The 23,391-nt window shown below is 44.9% G+C and overlaps 1 protein-coding gene across 1 annotated transcript in view; it reads right to left on the bottom strand.

Moving 5' to 3' along the window:
• Positions 1 to 2,224: 2,224 nt before the first annotated feature.
• Positions 2,225 to 23,391, bottom strand: part of LOC146796536 (actin, cytoplasmic 1-like) — a 58,123-nt gene continuing 36,956 nt past the window's right edge. Inside the window, exons 5-6 of the mRNA XM_085629156.1 lie at positions 7,652 to 7,833; positions 2,225 to 2,721 (exon numbers count right to left, since the gene is read on the bottom strand). Coding sequence (XP_085485282.1) covers positions 2,578 to 2,721; positions 7,652 to 7,833 — 326 coding nt within the window. The 3' untranslated portion in view covers positions 2,225 to 2,577. The remainder of the gene's footprint in view (positions 2,722 to 7,651; positions 7,834 to 23,391) is intronic.

Below are 23,391 nucleotides of genomic sequence, written 5' to 3'. Positions count from 1 at the left end.
AGCACTTGGAACAGCTGCTAGTTTGTTGAGTGACTGAGGTGGGGCGGTTTCATGAGTGGGTCCACATAAAAAACACAAAAAGGAGAAAAGAATCCTTTGAGTGTTGCTTTCTTGAAAATTAATGTTATTTCTCCGCCTTTTTAGAGTCTCCTTTTCACATAGTGTTTTATGAGCATGCAATATAATTGACTTCCTAAGATTACAAATCATTCCTAGATAGTAAAAATTACTGTGCAAATTGTGACTGAGAGTTCCCGGCTGAATAAGGAATCTTGCCAGGTGCACAGGACAGGAAAACACTCGTGAAGATTGGAAGATGCGATCCTGGAAGAAGCTGGACTCCGGCAGCGGCAGGGCTAGGTAAGTTCTTTTTTATATATATTATTTGCCCCGCCTTGCGCTGCCCCACCACTTGGTTTTGGTAGTAGCTGCCTCTGGTCCCAGGGTAAATCCCACCTTGCCTGTAATGTAAACGGTATTTGAACCCGCATCCAGCTTCCGAGGTGTGCTTAAAAACTGCCTCCAGGTGCCTTCCTCTCTCAAGTTACTCCAGAATAGTCCTGAGGGGGTTTCACCAGTAAGAGGCCGGTGATGGAGAAAATTGCAGAAACAGGGTGCAGTGCAACTGTAAACACAAGGAGATAATGGATGGAGCACTGAACCTTATCAGACACTCAACCCCCCTCACAGATCTGGGTTGAATCCATCATCGTTCTTTAGCTCACTTTGCCATCCCAGTTCAGACCCAGCCATATGCAAAGCAGTCTTGACCCTGTTCCTTGTGGGAACAGTCCAGCCCGAACTGCCAAGCCATGTCTTCCCTGGACTAGAAACAAGTATCCTGGGACTGGTTTCGGGGTAACACCCCTCATCACCCAGGCTACCTTGAATCCAGTGGCAAAGTGAACAAGAGACCCACGTCTGGGTATACCCTGCCAACTTAAGGTGAACAAAGCAGACACAAGGAGATGATGAACGAAGAGCTGGACCTTTTCAGACACTCACCCCCAGTTACAGATATGGGTTGAAACCATCTTCGTTCTTTAGCTCACTTCGCCACTCCAGTTCAGACCAGGCCATATGCAAATCAGTCTTGACCCTGGTCCTTATGGGAACAATCCAGCCCGAACTGCCAAGCCAGGTCGTCCTGGGACCAGAAACAGACATGCTGGGGACGTGGTCCCTTGCTTACTTTGCCACTGGATTCAAGCTTGCCTGGCTGATGAGGAGTGTTACCCCGATACCTGTCCCAGGATGCTTGTATCTGATCAAGACTGATTTGCTTATGGCTGGGTCCAAACTGGGGTGGCAAAGTGAGCTAAAGAAATATGATGGAATCAACCCAGATCTGTGACTGTGGGTGAGTGTCTGAAAAGTTTCAGCACTCCGTCCATCATCCCCTTGTGTTTGCAGTGCAACTGTCTCCACAATTCATTCCTCATTCTGACCCCACAAACTCAAATTGTAGCAGTAAATGCGTTCCAGGGTGAATCTGCAAGGTCTGGCAATGGATTTAACCCAGGTGATTTTGCACACACCTGAGAGCGAGGCTCATGGGAGCCCATTAAGAGCAGGGTGGTAAATTATTATTATTTTTTTATATGTAAACATATATGTAAATGTGTCATTTTATACCCCACTTGTGAAACTTCTAATCCCTGTAAATAATACAGGTTACTATCACCTAATTTAATAGTGCTCAATTTCCGTAGCTCAGAAGGATAAAAGGCTGAGTGGGCATTGCTGAAAGACAAACTTGTGATCCGCAGATGACAGCACACGTCATAAGCAGATGTTTTTAGCTCCGTGAACCACACTGTAAACTTGCTTTGGATTTTTACATGCACTGAACCCCTTAGGTTATTCAGATTAACTACCTGCAATCAGTCAGCAAATATATAATTTGACACCCCAAAAACCCTCCAAAATTCGTACCTTTATTTTCTATTAAAAACAAACGGCTATCAAAGTTTTTTTATTCTTTGTAGTTGAACCAGCCAAGAAAACTCTCAGGTTTTGCTTGATCTCAGTGAAACACTGTGTTGTGGGCACTTCGATGAAAAACAGCGCCGCCCACAAAGGTATTCAGGCTTTACGGCCTATTCCCTGTATGGCAGACTCTGGCCAGGATCATGGATTCCAATTTTGTACAAGATGTCCCCAGAAAAGAAGACAAACCAACATCCACGCCAACTGAACTCTGCAAAGATGATATAAAAGCTGGTAATGTGAACACAGATTTATTAAACCAGAACAAGATGCATTTACAACCACATTGACTGCCAATAGGTGCCTCAGGTGTCTTTTCTCATGGTTCAAAAAGGCATTTTAAACCTAGGAACACTGGTATGATGTAATCTTTCTTTTGGAAAGACATGGTTGTACAATAGATCCTGCATGGATTCTATATGGAGAAACTCTTTACAAGAGTAGAGTACCATCTCCTCTTTCCTCTAATGCTCGAAAATGTTTTAAATCTCGACTAAACTTATAAAAATGCAAGGAAAAAAAATTATAAAAAGCCTTGTCTATGGTTGCTTTGGCGTTTATTTCACTGCAACTTTATGGGGAGTCCACTTAGAAGCATCTGCGGTGGACGATGGCAGGGCCGGACTCCTCGTACTCCTGCTTGCTGATCCACATCTGCTGGAAGGTGGACAGGGAGGCCTGGATGGAGCCACCAATCCAGACGGAGTACTTGCGCTCAGGTGGGGCAATGATCTGTGGAAGAAAAACAGAAGAATTATATGAACATGTGCAACAGCAATCTTTGGACAGAGGTGGACCGAGACAGCATTTTTCGGATCCTATTCTCCCTCTTGAGTACTAACCTTAGCTGCAGGTCGTAGCGATGTGAAAGATATACTGGGGTCTTCAGTTAGACATTATCCTGCCAGCACATGGGAATACTGTTTCTACTAATGATAAACGTTTGCCATCTTCATCTTTTAATCTTTTCTTCATCATCATTTACACGAAGAGGAGTAGCAATCAGAAGGCATTCTTTGCAGCGCAAGCAGAACCTAAGCCTCTGTCTGGGGTTCTGTGATGCATGCCTACACTTTTCTCTCTGCATCTCTCCCTCTTGCTCTCTCTCACTCTTATTCACTCATTGATCTGCATCTTTGAAGCTGGATTTAGGATGGCATTGCAGTTCAGGGCAAGATATTGGCTAAGCACACTTGGGTCAAGATTAAGGTAACTTTTCCTTCTCTTAAGCCCACTTCTCTTCTTTTGTCAATGTTTGGAGTAGTTTGCTGTGCAAGAATTTAGAATGAAAATAGTTCTGTATCACCTTGCACCAATCTTTGGCATGGGGAGTCTGCTGACATAGCCTAGGCTGTACGGTTAATGAGATTTTTGGAAAAATCTTTCTTTTAAGCTATTACCAGCTTCATTAAGTTTGAGGGACAGGCAATAGTTTTTTTGCTCTGTAGATTGTAGACTTGTAAGACGTTTATAGATCTTTTAACTCTGATAACTGGGAGTTATAAGGAATGGTTTTGCCAGTGTGTTGTGGCTTTCTAGACCCCTACCTTCGTGGTCAACCCACGAGGGAACAAGGCATTTTTGTGCTCCACCTGTAGGAGAGTAGGATCTGCTTCACATTTTTGCTGGTGTTTCACTGTTTTTCGACCTTAATCTGGCTGTGGTCCTGCTAATCAGGACCACAGCCTAGCTGCTTCCTCTCTAAAATGGTTTCCATGTACATTAGGTACATATCTAATTGGATTCTGGAGTGCCTTATAAGCCCCTAGTATATGGTCTACTATGTACCTAGGGCATAGGTACCTCAGAGGACTACCAGGGGCTGCAGCATGTATTATGCCACCCCTGGGAAGCACTCCAAAATGACATCGCAGGTCTGCTACTGCAGCCTGGGTAAGGGTGTGCTTGCACCCCTTATCGTGGTATAGGCTACCTATATCACTACCATTATACAGACACATATAAACCTATAAGCCACTCCTATGGCAGGCCTTGATAATCCTGAAGGCAGAGTGCTTGGTTTTGTGTGAGAGGGTGCCCAAGGATGAGCTGAGCCCCTCTGCAGCTTTCGGAAATCCTTCCTTATAGCTGTTCTGTGATACAGCCATACCATATACTCTTAAGTGCATTATAACCTCACGGTAAATGCTACCTTTGGAATGGCTGCATCAAAACATGTCGTGTTTGGTGTCAAACGCTTTGGAATACTACCCCCCTGCCAATTCTGGCGGCGGGGGTAGCATTCCACTCTTCTATAGGGTGGGACATGTTCACACTGGCTAAAGCCGGTAGGACTTTCCTGAGCCCTGGCATCACAAAATGGATGCCTCTGCCACAGACACTGGTCTGGCCTCCTGCTGCTGACCAAAACTCCAGCAGGGGAGGCCTGGACAATAGGTTTCCTGTCGAGGGGAGGTGTAACCACCTCCCCAGACAGGCAGATGTGTATTGGGACTGGGCAGGAGCACTCTCTGGTGCTTTGAAGTCCTGCACTGGGGGGACACTTGGTGTCCCTGTGCATAGTGCAGTTCAAACCGGTTGCAGGGGCTACCTGCCCCTGCTCTGGCGTGAAACTGGACAAAGGAAATGGGTGTAACCACCCCTCTTTCCAAGCCCACCCATAGGTGAGGCCTTAGAGTTAGTCCATCCCCTAAACTTACTATACGTATAGGAATCCAATCCCTAGGACTTTAGATTACCCTGGACGAAACTCTGCAACATATATCCTGGACCTTTGACGTTCTACTTTAACTAGAAGACTGAAGAAATCTCCCTTGGCGTCAAGGAGTGACTCCCCTGCTTGGCAGGCACCAAAGAAGCAACTGACCAGTCTGCATCGCTGAAGCTCCTGCCAGACGCCGAAGTCTTTGCATCACCAGAGGTAGATTTCCAGACTTCTCCGAGGCTACCCTGAGTCCACAGCAAAGCTGAGGCCCATGGCTATCGTGGGTGATGTGGAACCATGACCCCTGGACACCATGATCTTTTGCAGCAACTTCCTGGTCCTCCTCAAAGTTGTGCTTTGGGCTCCGAGTAGCCCCAGCCTTGAGCACCTCCTCTACCGAAGATTGTTGGCCTTCACTCCACGAGTGACCCGTGGCCAGTTTCAAGAACGACCGCTCGAGGCTCCTTCGTGATCACTAGCTCGTTGGCTAGCAGGTCCCCACGAAGGCAACTCCTTTTCTGCTTTGGCTTTCCTGGTTGTTCCAGATGTGCCCTGACTTACCCTTGCTGGGTGAGTCCCTCAGACCTTGTTGGTCTGCACTGCAGTCCATTCTCTGAATTCCAGTGACTTGCCGTTGCCAAGGCTTGTTGGGTCCATTCTGGTCGCCTATACCGCAGCACTCAACAGACTTTGTGGGAGAGCTCGCATTCGGCTCGTGGACTTCGTCGACGCCTCTTGGACCTCGTGGCTGAAGAGTCAAGACACCCATCAACTCACCTGAAGCACCCGACATCTGTGGGCATTGGTCCATCCTGTCCTCGGTCACTGGCTAGTGACCCAGACTTTGTCCCCTCTGCTTTCAGGTTCCTTACACCCTAGATCCAGGCTTGGATCTCTCCGGACACTTCTCCTCTTCACGGCAGCAGCAGTTCTTTGCAGGTTCCCATTGAAATCGACCACGCGACCCAACACCAAAAGACACCTATGCACCCGGCTTCCCTGGGTGAGGTAACTCGAGTACTCTGGTGCTCACGTGGGTGTTAGCCCTAGAACATCTTAAGTCCAAAAGGGTTTGGTCCTGACTCCATTAGAAGTGTCCCTAATCTTTAAATTTCCAACCTCGACATTGCCCATAGAAGATAACGGGAACCTGCGGTTGTGTTTACACACTGCATACAGTCCCCGTGGGTCCCCTGTGTCACTACCTTGGGTGGTTCCTTGGAGTCCCAGCGATTCTACAGGCTATAGGCCTAGTGTCTATTCCAGTTGTGGTTCTTATACCACTTTTTTGGTATATGGTTTGGGACGCCCCTAGGGTCCAAACGTGTATTTGTGCTATTACTGATGATTGCTATCTTGTAACTTAAGTACTTCGAACTCCAGTCTCATAAAGAGACTAGAGGGGTGTGTGTTAACCTAAATGCATATATTTTAAATATATACCTGATGTGGTTGTCCTTTCATTTGATCAACTCAAGAGATTATAGACTGGTAAAACAAGCTGCTTTACATTCATTCAAGACTTAGCCTGAAGGCTGCTCTCCATAGCTACCACTAGGATAGCTTTCAATAAAGGTTGTCTTTAACCTATCACCAAAAGAGGTTGTTTGGACTGATACAAGGTGCCCACTAGAACTAGTGGACAGCATATATCAGGCCACCTTCTCACACCACCCACCTTGTCATGATATATTCTGCACTTACAGGCTCCTCCTTCCCTGAGAATTTTGGTTGGGTGGAGATTCGGGGTCTTTCATATAAAGACATTTGTAGTGCTGGTACGATGGAATCATAAACTTAGTGCTTCCCTTCTACACTAATGTAGGAACAAAGGCATGTTTTTGATTCCATAGTAGAGACTATACAATATTCAGAGGGCTCCTAAATTAGGGTTTGATTTCCAGAGGGCCCTTACAATGGCCACCTTGTTGCCTATTTTCATAGAATAATTGAAGATGTAGGGCCACATGTACGAAGCATTTTTGCTGTCGGAAACGGCCAATCAAAATCTTTTTACATATGAACAAAATACAAATTGCGATTCGGTATTTGATAGGGGCATGTTTAGTGTGTCCCTTCCAAATACCAAATTTAAATTGGATGTATGATGTTTTGTGACCGAATTACGGTCACAAAACATTCATATTTTACTGACTCTTTGAAGGAAGTGGTAACTCATTCGCAAATAGGAAGTGGTCCCCAAAGGACTCCTTCCTCTTTGAAAATGGAAAACAAATATTTTTTAAGAGCAGGCTGTGGTCCAACAGCCTGCTCTTAAAAAATGAAACTGCAAAGTTTTATTTCTTCTTTTTAAATGCATCCCGTTTTCCTTGACGAAAACAGGCTGCATTTTAAAAAAAGACTGCTTTATTAAAAAGCAATCAAAGACATGGTGGTGTGCTGACCTCAGCAGACCGCCATCCTTGTGATGGCTGCAATTCCTAACGGGTTACAAATTGCGACCTACCTCATTAATATGCATGGGTAGGTCTATTTGTGACCCACTAGGATTTGCTAATGATACTCAAAAGAGTTTTATACATTAGAGATCCTGATTCAGAGAGAATCGCAATTAGGAAATTGGTATTCCTAATGTCAGTACATCTGGCCCTTAATTATATTGCTTTGGGTCTTAATCAGTGATTATGGAATTGTCTTAAAATTATATTGTTTTCCTCTGTGTGTGATGTTCGGTATTCCTATAACCTGTTTTCATTTGTCAAGTATTCAGAAAACCTGGATGGTGGAGATTCACATTTAACAAAAGTATCCAATAATTTAATCTTACATGCATTTAGCTCTCCTTCTACATCTGATAGGTTTGACGCACTGTGCAGTTTGATAATGCATAGTCGTACTAGTATTAGTATTAGTAGTCGGAGGGTCTGAGCCAATCATGACTTCAAGCCGGAAGTTACCTACACAGTAAACTAGCCTCAAATCCTGTTCATTACAATGGTTCCATGGTTTGCATGTGGTACTGCTGTTGGAAATTACCTTAATCCTCATTGTTTGTGGTGAAAGGCTTGTGATCTCCTTCTGCATTCGGTCAGCAATGCCTGGGTACATGGTGGTACCTCCAGATAGCAAAATGTTAGCGTACAGGTCCTTACGGATATCAAGATCACATTTCATGATGGACATATATGTAGTCTCATGGATTCCAAACACTTCCATTCCTGCCAGGAATGAATGGACAGGTCAGCAAAGGACATAGTGCACCACCACAAAAAAAACAATTCCTCCCCAAGACAAAATTAACAGTTTTCTCTCTCAAGAACATGGTTACCTTTCCAACATAAACGAAACATTGAGTTTTCACCAGTGTTGCAATATATTTTATAACTAGGCTTTATCCGTCCAATTTCAGACCTACATCATACAGGTAGTATGGCACAATAGGGTGGAAACACTTCAGCTGCGTTGATATTCAGATGCAAACACTAGCACGAGATGCAGCACAACAGGATTTTTGTTATTTTTTTTTTTTTAAAGTAGAGTGTCATCTGCATAAGCTAAATCCCTGACATTAGTATCACCTACACAGTATTCTGAAGGCACGAGGTACATCTAATTTCTTCAAGTACTGTTTCCTGTAACAATACAAATAACATAGGAGGCGGTGCTAAACATGATGCATCATATCCACTTGATTTATTTACCCTTTCCTTTGGCGTAATTTTGATCTTAGGAAAATTGCCTCTCTGACAGTGAAATTCTTATGAGCTCAAAAACGTTTTCATACCAAGGGATTTCCTTTGCCAAATTACAGAGAAGAAAATGGTGTGGAGAGATTATTTTGCCAATTTATAATCTCTTGGTTAAAGTGTAGAAGATTATGCCTCTTATCTTGAATATATGAACTTCTATGAATACTTTTGATTTGGGAAAACAGGAACACTTAGAGGTTTGCCTAATAGATAATTTATTAAAATAATGGCATGTGTTCTATGTTCTGTTTATAAATCAAGGAGGTACTGTTCCTAAAACATAGAACAAGAAAGCTAGGTTGGAACCCTGAGGAATCTATATGATAATTACTTGGTGCCCTCACACATCCGAGTGGATGCCATGCTTCATCATAGGGCGTGCTTTTTGTCGGGCTGGCGCTACAATGCCCTACGGGCCCTGCGATAGGGCACTATTAAAGGTACTGGACCTTTATAAGTGCCCTAGATCCCCTTGTGCATATAACTATATACTATCTAGCCAGTAATGTGGTGATTGGAGTTTATAGAAAAAGGAATACCCGTTATTTATTGATAGTAAACTTAGATATTGTAGCTAGATGTTTGAACCAAGTGGAGGAGGAGAGGTACAGTGAGCTGATTAACAGTCTAGCCTTTTACAATCCATACAATTGACAGAACACTTGCAGGGAGCCTCAGAATCATGAACATTTCTTAAGATCAAAAAGTAAGAACAGGTAAAAAGAGAGGGTGAGCTTGAAAGGGAAGATGTAGTTGACTCATATTTTGAAAGTAGTTGAATGAGTGATTGCCTACCTGTATGAAATTATCTATTTCTGTAAATGCAGCACACACCTTGTTCTTCCTTATGAACCAATTATTGAGGTTTCGTGCCTCTAAGCGAAACTTTAAGGACAGAACAGGGCCCTACCCACTGAGGAACCAGGGTAAATCGTTATATAGGAAAAACAATGGTTCCTGTGGAATAATAAAACCTATATTTGTAATAATATGCACAATCGCGATAAGGAGGGTTCGACTAATGTCAGAGGGGGAAGAAACCACATAGACCGATGATTTAGTATAACGCCATTTATAAGTTTTCAGGGGAGAAAAAAGATATATACATTGTTCCAAATTCATTGGAAAAACATTTGTGCATAGTGTCCCAAGTAAACAAGGGAACCTAAAACATAAGTGAGAGTGTGATAATTATATACAAGGTTTCCACAATTTCATACAAGTCGACCATTATCAATTATGTTCAGTGTGAACAGCAGCTATATACAGCGATACGGCTGGGTAATGGTTAGCTTCTTCTATGTGTCGACGGCGTTTCGACCCTCTAATCAATGTAGGGTCTCTTCAGGACTGAATGATGTAGGAACATCTATGAAGGAAACGATAAGAAAAGCATAAGGCCCATGTACTGGCACAAATGCGAAGAATGAGAAGGATGTGTGTGGTAGAAAGTACCTGTTAGTTCAATTGCGCAGCCTGGTGAAAATGGTGTGCCACACGTGAAAAATGAAAGGGAAGTAGATACACACATGAGGACCCAGCCGGGTACTGGTATTGTGAGGAGAGAAGAAAAGGGGTAACAGTCACACATTGATTGTGATGTCAAGGGGAAACTGGATGGATGGGAAAGAAGGGATTTCAAATGTTTTGGGAATATCCGGACAGCACTTACCCCAATGTGAGTGAGGGAAGGCTGACAATTGAAGGATTCAAGCGGCCTTTACGGCTAATAGACGACTCACTACAGCCGTAGTGGGCTGGCGATTCCAAATGGACTTTTGGGGAAGCGGTGTGGGGAGCAGAGATGCATTATCGTTTAAATAGTGTCGGTCCACTGTAAATATTCCTGGGGAAAAGATTTAAAAAGGGCAAGATATCAGTAGCAAAAAAGGCTTTGCAGCTAAGATGAGCGTCGGGAAATGGTGGCGGTATGGCCGTTCCTTACCAGGATCGTGAATTTGTTCCAATCAGCGTGACGATGCTACACGTGTGCCTCCACAAAGCTGCGTGAGTCAGCTTTGTCTCCAGGTCAGATGACAGTGATTACCAGGGTACACTGACATTATATGCAGTGTTTTCCCGCCGTCAAGCAGAGTGAACGGCAGGCCTCACTTGCGATAACCGCTAATGCGTTTCATCCGGTTATTGGTGAACGTGAAAAAGTGAGGAAAGACCTCAGTTTGTGATAAGTGGGTAAAAGAAAGAATAGAGGTGTGTGGCACACGGTGGAGTAGGCGCGCAAACGCATGTGAGCAGAATAATCACTTATTAACATAATTTTTCAAGCGCACGGGACTTAGGCGTGCATATTTACATATTATGCAGAGAACATGGAACTCTTGTGCATGGTGCCTAAACAGTGATGGTTAATATTTCTTATAGGCTTAGGCAACAGGTTGCCAGTATCTTATCTCAGGGAGGACTCGAATCTGGTTTTCCCTAGTGTCAGTATATTACCACAGTCAACATATGGTAACATGGACAGTGTGTTTGGAAAACATAACAACTGTAGCATCCTGTCAAAACAGACTCGTGAAATAAAGAGGCATCTTAGTATAAATAGAGATTTGTTTCGAAATATTTAAGTATTATTTGGTTCTAATGTATGTATACACACCGATTATGACATATGAGATCATTTATACTAAGATGCCTCTTTATTTCACGAGTCTGTTTTGACAGGATGCTACAGTTGTTATGTTTTCCAAACACACTGTCCATGTTACCATATGTTGACTGTGGTAATATACTGACACTAGGGAAAACCCGATTCGAGTCCTCCCTGAGATAAGATACTGGCAACCTGTTCCAGCTCTCTGCATAATATGTAAATATGCACGCCTAAGTCCCGTGCGCTTGAAAAATTATGTTAATAAGTGATTATTCTGCTCACATGCGTTTGCGCGCCTACTCCACCGTGTGCCACACACCTCTATTCTTTCTTTTACCCACTTATCACAAACTGAGGTCTTTCCTCACTTTTTCACGTTCACCAATAACCGGATGAAACGCATTAGCGGTTATCGCAAGTGAGGCCTGCCGTTCACTCTGCTTGACGGCGGGAAAACACTGCATATATTGTCAGTGTACCTTGGTAATCACTGTCATCTGACCTGGAGACAAAGCTGACTCACGCAGCTTTGTGGAGGCACACGTGTAGCATCGTCACGCTGATTGGAACAAATTCACGATCCTGGTAAGGAACGGCCATACCGCCACCATTTCCCGACGCTCATCTTAGCTGCAAAGCCTTTTTTGCTACTGATATCTTGCCCTTTTTAAGTCTTTTCCCCGGGAATATTTATAGTGGACCGACACTATTTAAACGACAATGCATCTCTGCTCCCCACACCGCTTCCCCAAAAGTCCATTTGGAATCACCAGACCACTGCGGCTGTAGTGAGTCGTCTATGAGCCGTATAGGCCGCTTGAATCCTTCAATTGTCAGCCTTCCCTCACTCACATTGGGGTAAGTGCCGTACGGATATTCCCAATACATTTGAAATCCCTTCTTTCCCCTCCATCCAGTTTCCCCTTGACATCACAATCAATGTGTGACTGTTACCCCTTTTCTTCTCTCCTCACAATACCAGTACACGGCTGGGTCCTCATGTGTGTATCTACTTCCCTTTCATTTTTCACGTGTGGCACACCATTTTCACCAGGCTGCGCAATTGAACTAACAGGTACTTTCTACCACACACATCCTTCTCATTTTTCGCATTTGTGCCAGTACATGGGCCTTATGCTTTTCTTATCGTTTCCTTCATAGATGTCCCTACATCATTCAGTCCTGAAGAGACCCTACATTGATTAGAGGGTCGAAACGCCGTCGACACATAGAAGAAGCTAACCATTACCCAGCACGTATCGCTGTATATAGCTGCTGTTCACACTGAACATAATTGATAATGGTCGACTTGTATGAAATTGTGGAAACCTTGTATATAATTATCACACTCTCACTTATGTTTTAGGTTCCCTTGTTTACTTGGGACACTATGCACAAATGTTTTCCAATGAATTTGGAACAATGTATATATCTTTTTTTCTCCCCTGAAAACGTATAAATGGCGTTATACTAAATCATCGGTCTATGTGGTTTCTTCCCCCTCTGACATTAGTCGAACCCTCCTTATCACGATTGTGCATATTATTACAAATATAGGTTTTATTATTCCACAGGAACCATTGTTTTTCCTATATAATTAAGCAAAACTTAATCACAAGCTCCAGGTTCTCTGGCATTGTAATTTACATGGCGTCAAGGCGTCTCATATGTTGCTTGACTTTGAGCTGATCCACAATGTCTGGCTTAGAGAGTGGCAAACAGTCTTCAGAATTATGTGAATATTGTAATTAACAGGTAAATCATAATATTTGGTGGTTGGAGCTATCCTCAACAATTAAATTGTTCCATTTGGCAATTATTATTTCATACCCAAGTCACTGGAGCTTTTATGGTAAATAATTACAAACAAACATGAAAAATACAAAATTATTTATGTTTTTTGATGAAGCAATACATGACAAAGCCAGAGACTGCAATAAGAATGCTAAATAAATTCAAATACCTAAAAGAAATTTCCACCCAGCAGTATTTTGTGTGAGCTTCTTCAAGAAGGATGTCTTGGATTTTAATGGTATGGTTTCTAAATTGTAACCAATACGGCTCTGTAGTGCCGGATTCTTCTACTCTCTCATTTTGCTGCCATTTGTTTCTTTCTTGTCTACAGAGCACAGACTACTTCCCTATTACTATTTTTAGGATTGATTAGGACTGTAGACATCTATTTAGCATTGAATACGGATTATAGCTATATAAAACTGTCACAGGAATATTAGGGTGGGTGGAACTTGCAGAGTTTCACTCTGCAACATTTTGCCAACAGGTGGAAAATATCCTGCTGGCGCAGCAATTTAGCACTGTTAGCGCGAGCAGCGCCGAAAATCAGCACAAACGGAACGTGCGACCTTTCGAGTTGCTTTTGCTCCACTCAAAGTGAAAATCTACTCGACTGGTAGCAGATCTACTTGAATGCCAGCCCTCTGACCAGAATGCCAGCGACCACCCGGGTTAGAAAATAGTGTTAGGAATCGCCAAATCTCACTCGTGCTCACCAGCTCCAATATTTTGAGCGTCGTGGGGAACAAAATCAGCCACACAGCGATTGGCGGAATATGGCTTGAGTAACTCGGAGATGTTAAAATTCCTCAGGCGGAATGGAATTTTTTACCCACGCCTAAAGAATATAAGCTACAGATCCCATATTGAGTCATGGAAAGATGGGCTTGAGAGCCTATGGAATATGAAAGCATACAGTTCAACTAAATAATTCTGAGTTTTTATCATTCTCTTGGTATGTATTTTGCAGTACATGCAACTCTGGGGCATATTCTCAAGGATTTATCGCCAAGTTATCGGCACTTTATCGCAGGCAAAGTGGTGTTAAATTCATCGCACCATTCACAAGCTGGTGCTAACAGTCGATATCACTAGTTTCCCTGCGATAGCAGACGCAAAAATATTACCATGGATGACACTGGCAACTAACGCTAATGATATGCAGAGTAGGCGTTCCCGTGCAAAAAATAGCGAAAACCACAGTTCGCAACATTCTCAACGACCAGCCAGATTTGCGATAAGACCACAAAAAAGACGATATGGCGCGTTAGCAGCAGGAAATTAACATCTGCTCTGACCTGGTGCAAAGTCACTGAAACACTAATGTTGCTCCATTGACGGGCCTGCTATGGCAAGAAACAGTACCTGTGTACCTAACATCGTGTGTTAATATATCTTATGTATATAGAGATTTGTTTGGAAATATTTAAGTATTATTTGGTTCTAATGTATGTATACACACCGATTATGACATATGAGATCATTTATACTAAGATGCCTCTTTATTTCACGAGTCTGTTTTGACTGGTACAGTTGTTATGTTTTCCAAACACACTGTCCATGTTACCATATGTTGACTGTGGTAATATACTGACACTAGGGAAAACCCGATTCGAGTCCTCCCTGAGATAAGATACTGGCAACCTGTTCCAGCTCTCTGCATAATATGTAAATATGCACGCCTAAGTCCCGTGCGCTTGAAAAATTATGTTAATAAGTGATTATTCTGCTCACATGCGGTTGCGCGCCTACTCCACCGTGTGCCACACACCTCTATTCTTTCTTTTACCCACTTATCACAAACTGAGGTCTTTCCTCACTTTTTCACGTTCACCAATAACCGGATGAAACGCATTAGCGGTTATCCCAAGTGAGGCCTGCCGTTCACTCTGCTTGACGGCGGGAAAACACTGCATATAATGTCAGTGTACCCTGGTAATCACTGTCATCTGACCTGGAGACAAAGCTGACTCACGCAGCTTTGAGGAGGCACACGCGTAGTATCGTCATGTTGATTGGAACAAATTCACGATCCTGGTAAGGAACGGCCATAACGCCACCATTTCCCGACGCTCACCTTAGCTGCAAAGCCTTTTTTGCTACTGATATCTTGCCCTTTTTAAATCTTTTCCCCAGGAATATTTACAGTGGACCGACACTATTTAAACGACAATGCATCTCTGCTCCCCACACCGCTTCCTCAAAAGTCCATTTGGAATCGCCAGCCCACTACGGCTGTAGTGAGTCGTCTATTAGCCGTAAAGGCCGCTTGAATCCTTCAATTGTCAGCCTTCCCTCACTCACATTGGGGTAAGTGCTGTCCGGATATTCCCAAAACATTTGAAATCCCTTCTTTCCCATCCATCCAGTTTCCCCTTGACATCACAATCAATGTGTGACTGTTACCCCTTTTCTTCTCTCCTCACAATACCAGTACCTGGCTGGGTCTTCATTTGTGTATCTACTTCCCTTTCATTTTTCACGTGTGGCACGCCATTTTCACCAGGCTGCGCAATTGAACTAACAGGTACTTTCTTCCACACACGTCCTTCTCATTTTTCGCATATGTGCCGGTACATGGGCCTTATGCTTTTCTTATCATTTCCTTCATAGATGTCCCTACATCATTCAGTCCTGAAGAGACCACTGAGACCCTATATCAGTGGTCTTCAAACTTTTTGATGCCGGGACCCCCCCATCAAAATATTTTAGGCATAAGGACCCCCTCTTGCCAAAAATGTCTTGAACCTAGTATTCCTTATCATTGACAACCATAAATGTTCTCCAGAGAGACAGTCAATCTGTGGTTGCACCTCATTAGTACCAGTTTAACACCCAAATATAGCAATAAGCAACAAAAAGGTAACCGGTACAGTTTTACAAAGGGCCTTCTACAGAGCGGTAACACCTGTTTCTGCATTTTAGTAACTTTTGAACCTTTTGAGTAAATCATTTTTTGTTAAAATTAGCAGATTAAGCGGCAGATGATGGATTATGTGGCAAATGCGGCAAATCTATAATTATGCTAAAATCGCTGTGGCCCTACACCATTTCATTGTAAATGAGGCCCATAGATTTTAACAACATTCAGACCCTATGTAATGCAATTTTTAGGTCTCGCCTGGCGAAAGCAGCGCATGCGCTGCTCTCGCCAGGAGGAGAACCTTTTGAAATCAATTCTCCCCGTGGGCTTACATGCACACGTCTGCATGGACAAAGATGGCTGCTCTCGCCATCTGTCCAAAGCAGACAGCATACGCGTGTCTGTACTGACTGTGGACAGTCAGACGCCATCTTGCGAAGCTTTTTTTGTTATAGCAACTAAAAGGCCGCTTCGCGTATGCAGCTTGCCGCGTATGGGTGTACAAAATGTGCTCGCGCATGGCGGCATGCTTTCAATTTCCCTCCCTCCCCCCTTCCATTGTGTGCGTGCTTTGCCGCATATGTGTGGACAAAATGTTTCTGTTTGTTTTTGTTGTCTCATGTTTTCCTAAAATTCTACGCCTGAAAAGGGCTCTCAGAGTGAAAGCACTGCGAGACCTAACCGTGGTAGCAAAAGCTGTGTATGCTCGTAATGTAGAGCATGTCACTCTGGACTCCTTGGCATAAACGGTAGTTCTGAACTGGGACTACCCTCACAAAGTCCATTATGCAGGAAATGGAATGTTTAAACTAGGTATTTGATTTTTTGGTGAGAGATCTGGGTCCCCTTCGTCTTGCACCATGGTGTGAACTCCATTTCATACTTGAAAGGCTGTGAGCCATTCGGGTACTTCCAACTGCGGGAACCGCCATGTTTCAAACCGTTCTGTGGTATATTTGCCCGCCCCCCCGGAACGTTCTCTCCTCCCTGCCATCATTGGAGAGTTACAGCCGTACTCTTGTTCTCCTCAGCGCCCCCACCCCCTCAGTGAGCTGCACCCATATTCCCTTTCCTGCAGTTTGACATTTGATTCATTTGCCCTTTCCGTTGGCGTCCAGACATTTAAAAAAATGTAGCTCCTGTGCTGTGTTTTGAGGAGCCTTTGAACCCTGAAGCCATACTACATGGCAGAACTGGCCCATCACCTCACACTGGCGAGACAAGAGTACCTTTGTATATTTACAGGTCTTCTACAGCCCCATCACCCCCACTTTTCAGTATGACTCCCCCAGGTAATCTCTCCTTCTCTTTAGCCTCCCATGTTGGTTACATTTGATCACCAACCCCCAAAAAGTGTTTACAACATCCCTTTTTAGCCCATGAACTGCGTCCCTTGCACTGAGTCACATCTGCATTGCTATGCTATCGCCTTGTTATGCTTAAAGGGGTGTTCGGCGGTGGGGGCTGTGGATGGATGGCTGACCCCACCCCTTCTCCAATACACACTCATTGGAAAACGCACATCTCGTGAGAATCAAACTGGATTGCCTTGATAGACCTCCACCCCCCAAAAAAAGCATTTGTGATGTCGCGCCTTCAGTTCGTGAGGAAATAGGTAGTTTTAAACAGCGTATTCGTGTGTATGTGAATCTTTATATACACACATTTTGGGCACTTGGTGCTGTAAGTAAGAACATCCCCTGTTTGCTTAATTTGTAGCAATGCTTTAGATAGTCAGTTTTGACACCCTCCCTGTTTGTGCTTCTTCCCACTCACTCCCCACCATAAAACCGCCGACAATCTTTTCCGAGCATAACCAGGGGTTCTGCTTCCTGGGGTGCTCCTATCCCGATCTCCAAGCTAGGTCATATGCCGGAGTTTTACAATGTGTGTTTTCTTTCTTTTCTGTTACTTTGCTCATTACTTCACCCCATCATTGGTGCTCTTCCGAGGACATGGATGAAGAGCCGCCCTGTGCCCCTCCAGTTTTCTGACTTTAGATGCAGGTCTCATGACCCCAACTCCCAGAGAGATATACACAGAATCCTAGGTGGGGGGACATATTTTTAACCCAGGCAGTTTTCAGCCCTTGTTTGATATGGTGCATTCCATCCAACCCGAGACAGTGGAGAGCAGAAACGTCATTTCTTATCTAAAATGACCCCCCACCCCTTCTTTTGTGTGCTGGCATGTGTTGGGGGGTATTTAAAAATGCAATTGTTTCAGAAGCCCCCCCACAGGATAAGCCCCTCACGAGTTGCATTACTTTCCCCTTTTAACAACAAACCATAAAATGATTTCAAATGGTAAAGGCAGGGAGGGCACAAGCTGTTCCTAACGCAGGCAATGGGCCATTTTTGCCCCTTTATAAAGAATGCTGTCTGGGTTGTTTCTATTTTATATGCCCGAAAATGCCCTCGCTCCACTGCTGTCCTCCCCAGGATACTCACACCAGGGTTGTGAAAAAATCTTTTTTTTTTTTGCTCTTAAAGAAACGATGCTTAAATAATTGCACTACCACTCAAAAACGTCAAGTGATTTGATCAATTGAATGCAACTGCACTCTCCGAGAAATCAAAGCCAGGCAGACATCTGAACACACCTTTCTGCCAGTGTGCTGCTGGCCTGAAAGAAATGCAAATGTTCACAACGAATTAATCTGCAAATCCTTTACATTTGCAGATTAACTAATTGCACACATTTGCATTTCTTTCACAGACCAGCAACACACTAGTGGAAAGGTGTCTTTAGCTGACTACGATTCCCCAGCACAGGAGATTCCCTGAATTAACCGTCTGGGAAGTTTTCTTTTATCAAATGAAGAGCGCGACCCCCTTCCCATGCCTCCACGGCCCCCCTGGGGGTCGCGCCCCACAGATTGAAGACCACTGCCCTACATTGATTAGAGGGTCGAAACGCCGTCGACACATAGAAGAAGCGAACCATTACCCAGCACGTATCACTGTATAAAGCTGCTGTTCACACTGAACATAATTGATAATGGTCGACTTGTATGAAATTGTGGAAACCTTGTATATAATTATCACACTCTCACTTATGTTTTAGGTTCCCTTGTTTACTTGGGACACTATGCACAAATGTTTTTCCAATGAATTTGGAACAATGTATATATCTTTTTTTCTCCCCTGAAAACGTATAAATGGCGTTATACTAAATCATCGGTCTATGTGGTTTCTTCCCCCTCTGACATTAGTCGAACCCTCCTTATCACGATTGTGCATATTATTACAAATATAGGTTTTATTATTCCACAGGAACCATTGTTTTTCCTATATAATTAAGCAAAACGTAATCACAAGCTCTAGGTTCTCTGGCATTGTAATTTACATGGCGTCAAGGCGGCTCATATGTTGCTTCACTTTGAGCTGATACACAATGTCTGGTTTAGAGAGTGGCAAACAGTCTTCAGAATTATGTGAATTTTGTAATTAACAGGTAAATCTTAATATTTGGTGGTTGGAGCTATCCTCAACAATTAAATTGTTCCATTTGGCAATTATTATTTCATACCCAAGTCACTGGAGCTTTTATGGTAAATAATTACAAACAAACATGAAAAATACAAAATTATTTATGTTTTTTGATGAAGCAATATATGACAAAGCCAGAGACTGCAATAAGAATGCAAAATAAAGTCAAATGCCTAAAAGGAATTTCCACCCAGTAGCATTTTGTGTGAGCTTCTTCAAGAAGGATGTCTTGGATTTTAATGGTATGGTTTCTAAATTGTAACCAATATGGCTCTGTAGTGCCGGATTCTTCTACTCTCTCATTTTGCTGCCATTTGTTTCTTTCTTGTCTACAGAGCACAGACTACTTCCCTATTACTATTTTTAGGATTGCTTAGGACTGTAGACATCTATTTAGCATTGAATACGGATTATAGCTATGTAAAACTGTCACAGGAATATTAGGGTGGGTGGAACTTGCAGAGTTTTACTCTGCAGAATTTCGCCAACAGGTGGAAAATATCCTGCTGGCGCTGCAATTTAGCACCGGTAGCGCAAGCAGCGCTGAAAATCAGCACAAACTGAAAGCGCGGCCTTTCGAGTTGATTTTGCTCCACTCAAAGTGGAAAATCTACTCGAGTGGTAGCAGATCTACTCGAATGCCAGCCCTCTGACCAGAATGCCAGCGACCACCCGGGTTAGAAAATAGTGTTAGGAATCGCCAAATCTCACTCGTCCTCACCAGCTCCAATATTTTGAGCCTCATGGGGAACAAAATCAGCCACACAGCGATTGGCGGAATATGGCTTGAGTAACTCGGAGATTTCAAAATTCCTCAGGCGGAATGGAATTTTTCACCCACTCCTAAAGAATATAAGATACAGATCCCATACTGAGTCATGGAAAGAGGGCTTGAGAGCCTATGGAATATGAAAGCATACAGTTCAACTAAATAATTCTGAGTTTTTATCATTCTCTTGGTATGTATTTTGCAGTACATGCAACTCTGGGGCATATTCTCAAGGATTTATCGCCAAGTTATCGGCACTTTATCACAGCCAAAGTGGTGTTAAATTCATCGCACCATTCACAAGCTGGTGCTAACAGCCGATATCACTAGTTTCCCTGCGATAGCAGACGCAAAAAACATCACCATGGATGACACTGGCAACTAATGCTAATGATATGGAGAGTACGCGTTCCCGTGCAAAAAGCAGCGAAAACACCACTTCGCAACATTCTCGACCAGCCAGATTTGCGATAAGACCACAAAACAGGCGATATGGCGCGTTAGCAGCAGGAAATTAACACCTGCTCTGACCTGGTGCAAAGTCGGACGACAACCAGCACCAGACAAGGGAGCACAGCCCACAGCCACACCTGAAGAACAACAGATGCCATGGAGCTACTCATCATGCAGCTCGGAGCCCCAAAAGGGCCACAACACCCACAGCAACCACCCCCAGGACTGCCACCCTCCACCCCCCCAGATTCCCCCGCCGCGCCGGACCACCACAGAGGCAGCGCAGACAAAGACAGCGGACCTTCAGGAAATGCACCAGCCTCACAGACTTAACTCCAGAGCATGTCATTGCCCACTACAGACTCAAAAGGACAACCATCCTTCGAATCCTGAACATCATAGCCCACAGGCTGATGGTACCAACATAGCGGAAAACCAACATCCCTCCGCAGACAAAGTTGCTGGCTGTGCTGCACCTGGTGGCCTCTGGGACATTCCAACCAACAACCGCCAGAGTCGGAGAAGTCTCACAGCCAGCCCTATCCAAGTTCCTCACACCTGTCCTGGATGCCATCATCAGCTTGGTACCCCAGTACCTATACTTCCCACACACTGCACAGGAACACCTGGAGACCAAGCAAGGCTTCTACGCCATAGCTGCATTCGGGGGCAATCGACTGCACACATGTACTCCTCGTGCCCCCTGCCGCCACTGCACACAATTACCACAACAGGAAGCACACGCATTCCATCAATGTGCAGGCCATAGTGGACCACCGGGGACTTTCAACCAATGTCGTCGCAAACTACCCAGGCAGTGTGCATGATTCATACATCTTCCGACAGTCCATCATCAACCGACACTTCCAGGATGGCTCATACGGAAATGCAGTGCTCGTTGGTAAGTACCAAATTAACACACCACACACCGCAACTCCACAATCATGCAATTCACAACTCTGGGAATGCACATGTTACATACTCACATACAACATGCCAGACAACATGCCCACCCACCATACACGACTGCACAACGTACTGCAGCAACCTGGGCTAGCCACTTACATGAGCCATCAACGACATGGCACCTCAGCCACACAATAGCAGAATGTGGGGAGAGGTGGGAACCAGGCATGTGTGTAGGAGGCAAGTCACACATGAATGAGAATGCATACAAAGCCAAGTGTGGCATTGATGTGTTGGACGGACCTCAGTATGCAGACCACAGACATATTCATGTCGACATATACTGCTGGTGGTGGTAGTGTTGTGGACAGTGGAAGCAACCATGTCACCCCAGCCAGTGGGGAAGATCTCGGAAATGTATCTTGTTACGTTCCCCTTGTAAGCGTATGCGGAGTGGGCTGGCCCGGCGTATGCCAAGCTGGCATAGGGGTGTGAAAAAAAAACACAGCCCTGGGCGTGGTTCTCTTCCAGAATGGCCAATGTGTCTGCCAGGGCGACGCCTCTAACCCCACCACGAGGCCGATGCCGTGAGCAGTGGTGCCTGCGATCCTGTGCGCCTGCTGCACCCCAGGCCGCAGGTCCTCAGACCTCGTCCTGCCCGCCCAGAGGGCGTCCAGGCCTCACGGCTCACCTGCTGACACCGGCGTGTCTCCAAAAGGGCCCACCACGTGCCCGTGCAAGCTCCAAGCCCGAGGCCCGCGACCTTGGCAGCCTCCTCATACCATCACGGCCTCCGCGAGCAAGGCCCGCAGGACTCCTTTCACGTTAACGTACTCCCCTGGCATACACAGCGGACAAGTAGGTCACACATTTGGAACTGAGTCTTGATTACACAATGGCAGAGTACATATTTAATGGCTGATTGTATGTCACTATACTCCCTTCGATGTGGTGCCACCAACTCTGTGCATAGCATTCCGACCTCACATGTCTGTGGGCCCTTGCTGAGTTCTGCCTTCGGCCTACACTACGGTTCTGCAGGCCTCACACCAATCCAATACAGTCCGTACCAGGCAGCACACGGCATTGTTGCAGGGTGCACACCCACTCAGCTCTGGTGCCTCCACCTCCGTCACCCAGAAATCTTCCACACATGCCATTTCAACGCCATGTGTTAGAGATCAAGGAGGAGCTGGTTGCCCAGCGGTTGACCCGTACTGACCGCTGCCTCTGGCCTCCACTGCGGTCGAGTAGGACACACAATTGGAACTGAGTCTTGATTTGGTCATGGCAGAGTTCATATCACAGTGCGCAAGGAGAGGAGTAAAAGGAAGGAGTGGTTCAGTCCGGAGGACAAAAGGATCTCTATTCCGGAGGTGATCGAATACTACCTACAACTGCACTGGTGCCACTGACTGTGCATCGCAAGCTGACGACACGTGGCTGTGGGCCACTGCTGACCACTGCCTCCGGCATACACTGCGGTCGAGTAGGACACACAATTGGAACTGAGTCTTGATTTCCTCATGGCAGAGTTCATATCATTGTACAAGCCTCATCACAGACTGCATCCCCTTTCAGCTCTGGTGCCACTGACTCCGTGCCACGGGAGTCATGGACACTCTCTGGTTGAACTTTAGTGGCATCTGAGTCTATGGCCTGGGGGTTGTCTTCATCATCATGTAGCTGATACTGACATGGTGGGCAATAGGAGACTGTAGCATTCAACTCCTCCATATTGCCTGTTTCTGCATGCTTCTGCCTTCTGCATCATGCCCTGGAAGGACACCTTCCACTGTCCCCAGTGACACTCCGCGACATTCTCCTTGGACATCAATGAGGACCCGCTCAGCTCTCGTGGCCCTATCTCAGTTCACTGCAAGTCACTGTCCCTTGCGGGTGTGCCTGTGCTGGCAGCAGTGCATCCGGGGCCACTAACTCTGTGCAGCTCAAGTCATGGACCCTTGCTGTTTGAACTTTGAACTTCTGATTGTCTAATCACTGTTGTAGTTGTTGCCAGCACCAAACAACCCCTGGGCGGTGGCTCACTCTATCCAACATCCATCCAGCACAGGTGTCACAGGATGTGTGACCCTGGCAATAAAAGGTGCCGGGCACACGTGCCCGTAGCCAGTTCCAC

Source organism: Triturus cristatus, chromosome 10 (genome assembly GCF_964204655.1).
Source record: "Triturus cristatus chromosome 10, aTriCri1.1, whole genome shotgun sequence".
Lineage (NCBI taxonomy): Eukaryota > Metazoa > Chordata > Amphibia > Caudata > Salamandridae > Triturus > Triturus cristatus.
The sequence above is the reverse complement of the archived record's forward strand: the minus strand, read 5'-3'. Positions and strand labels throughout refer to the sequence as shown.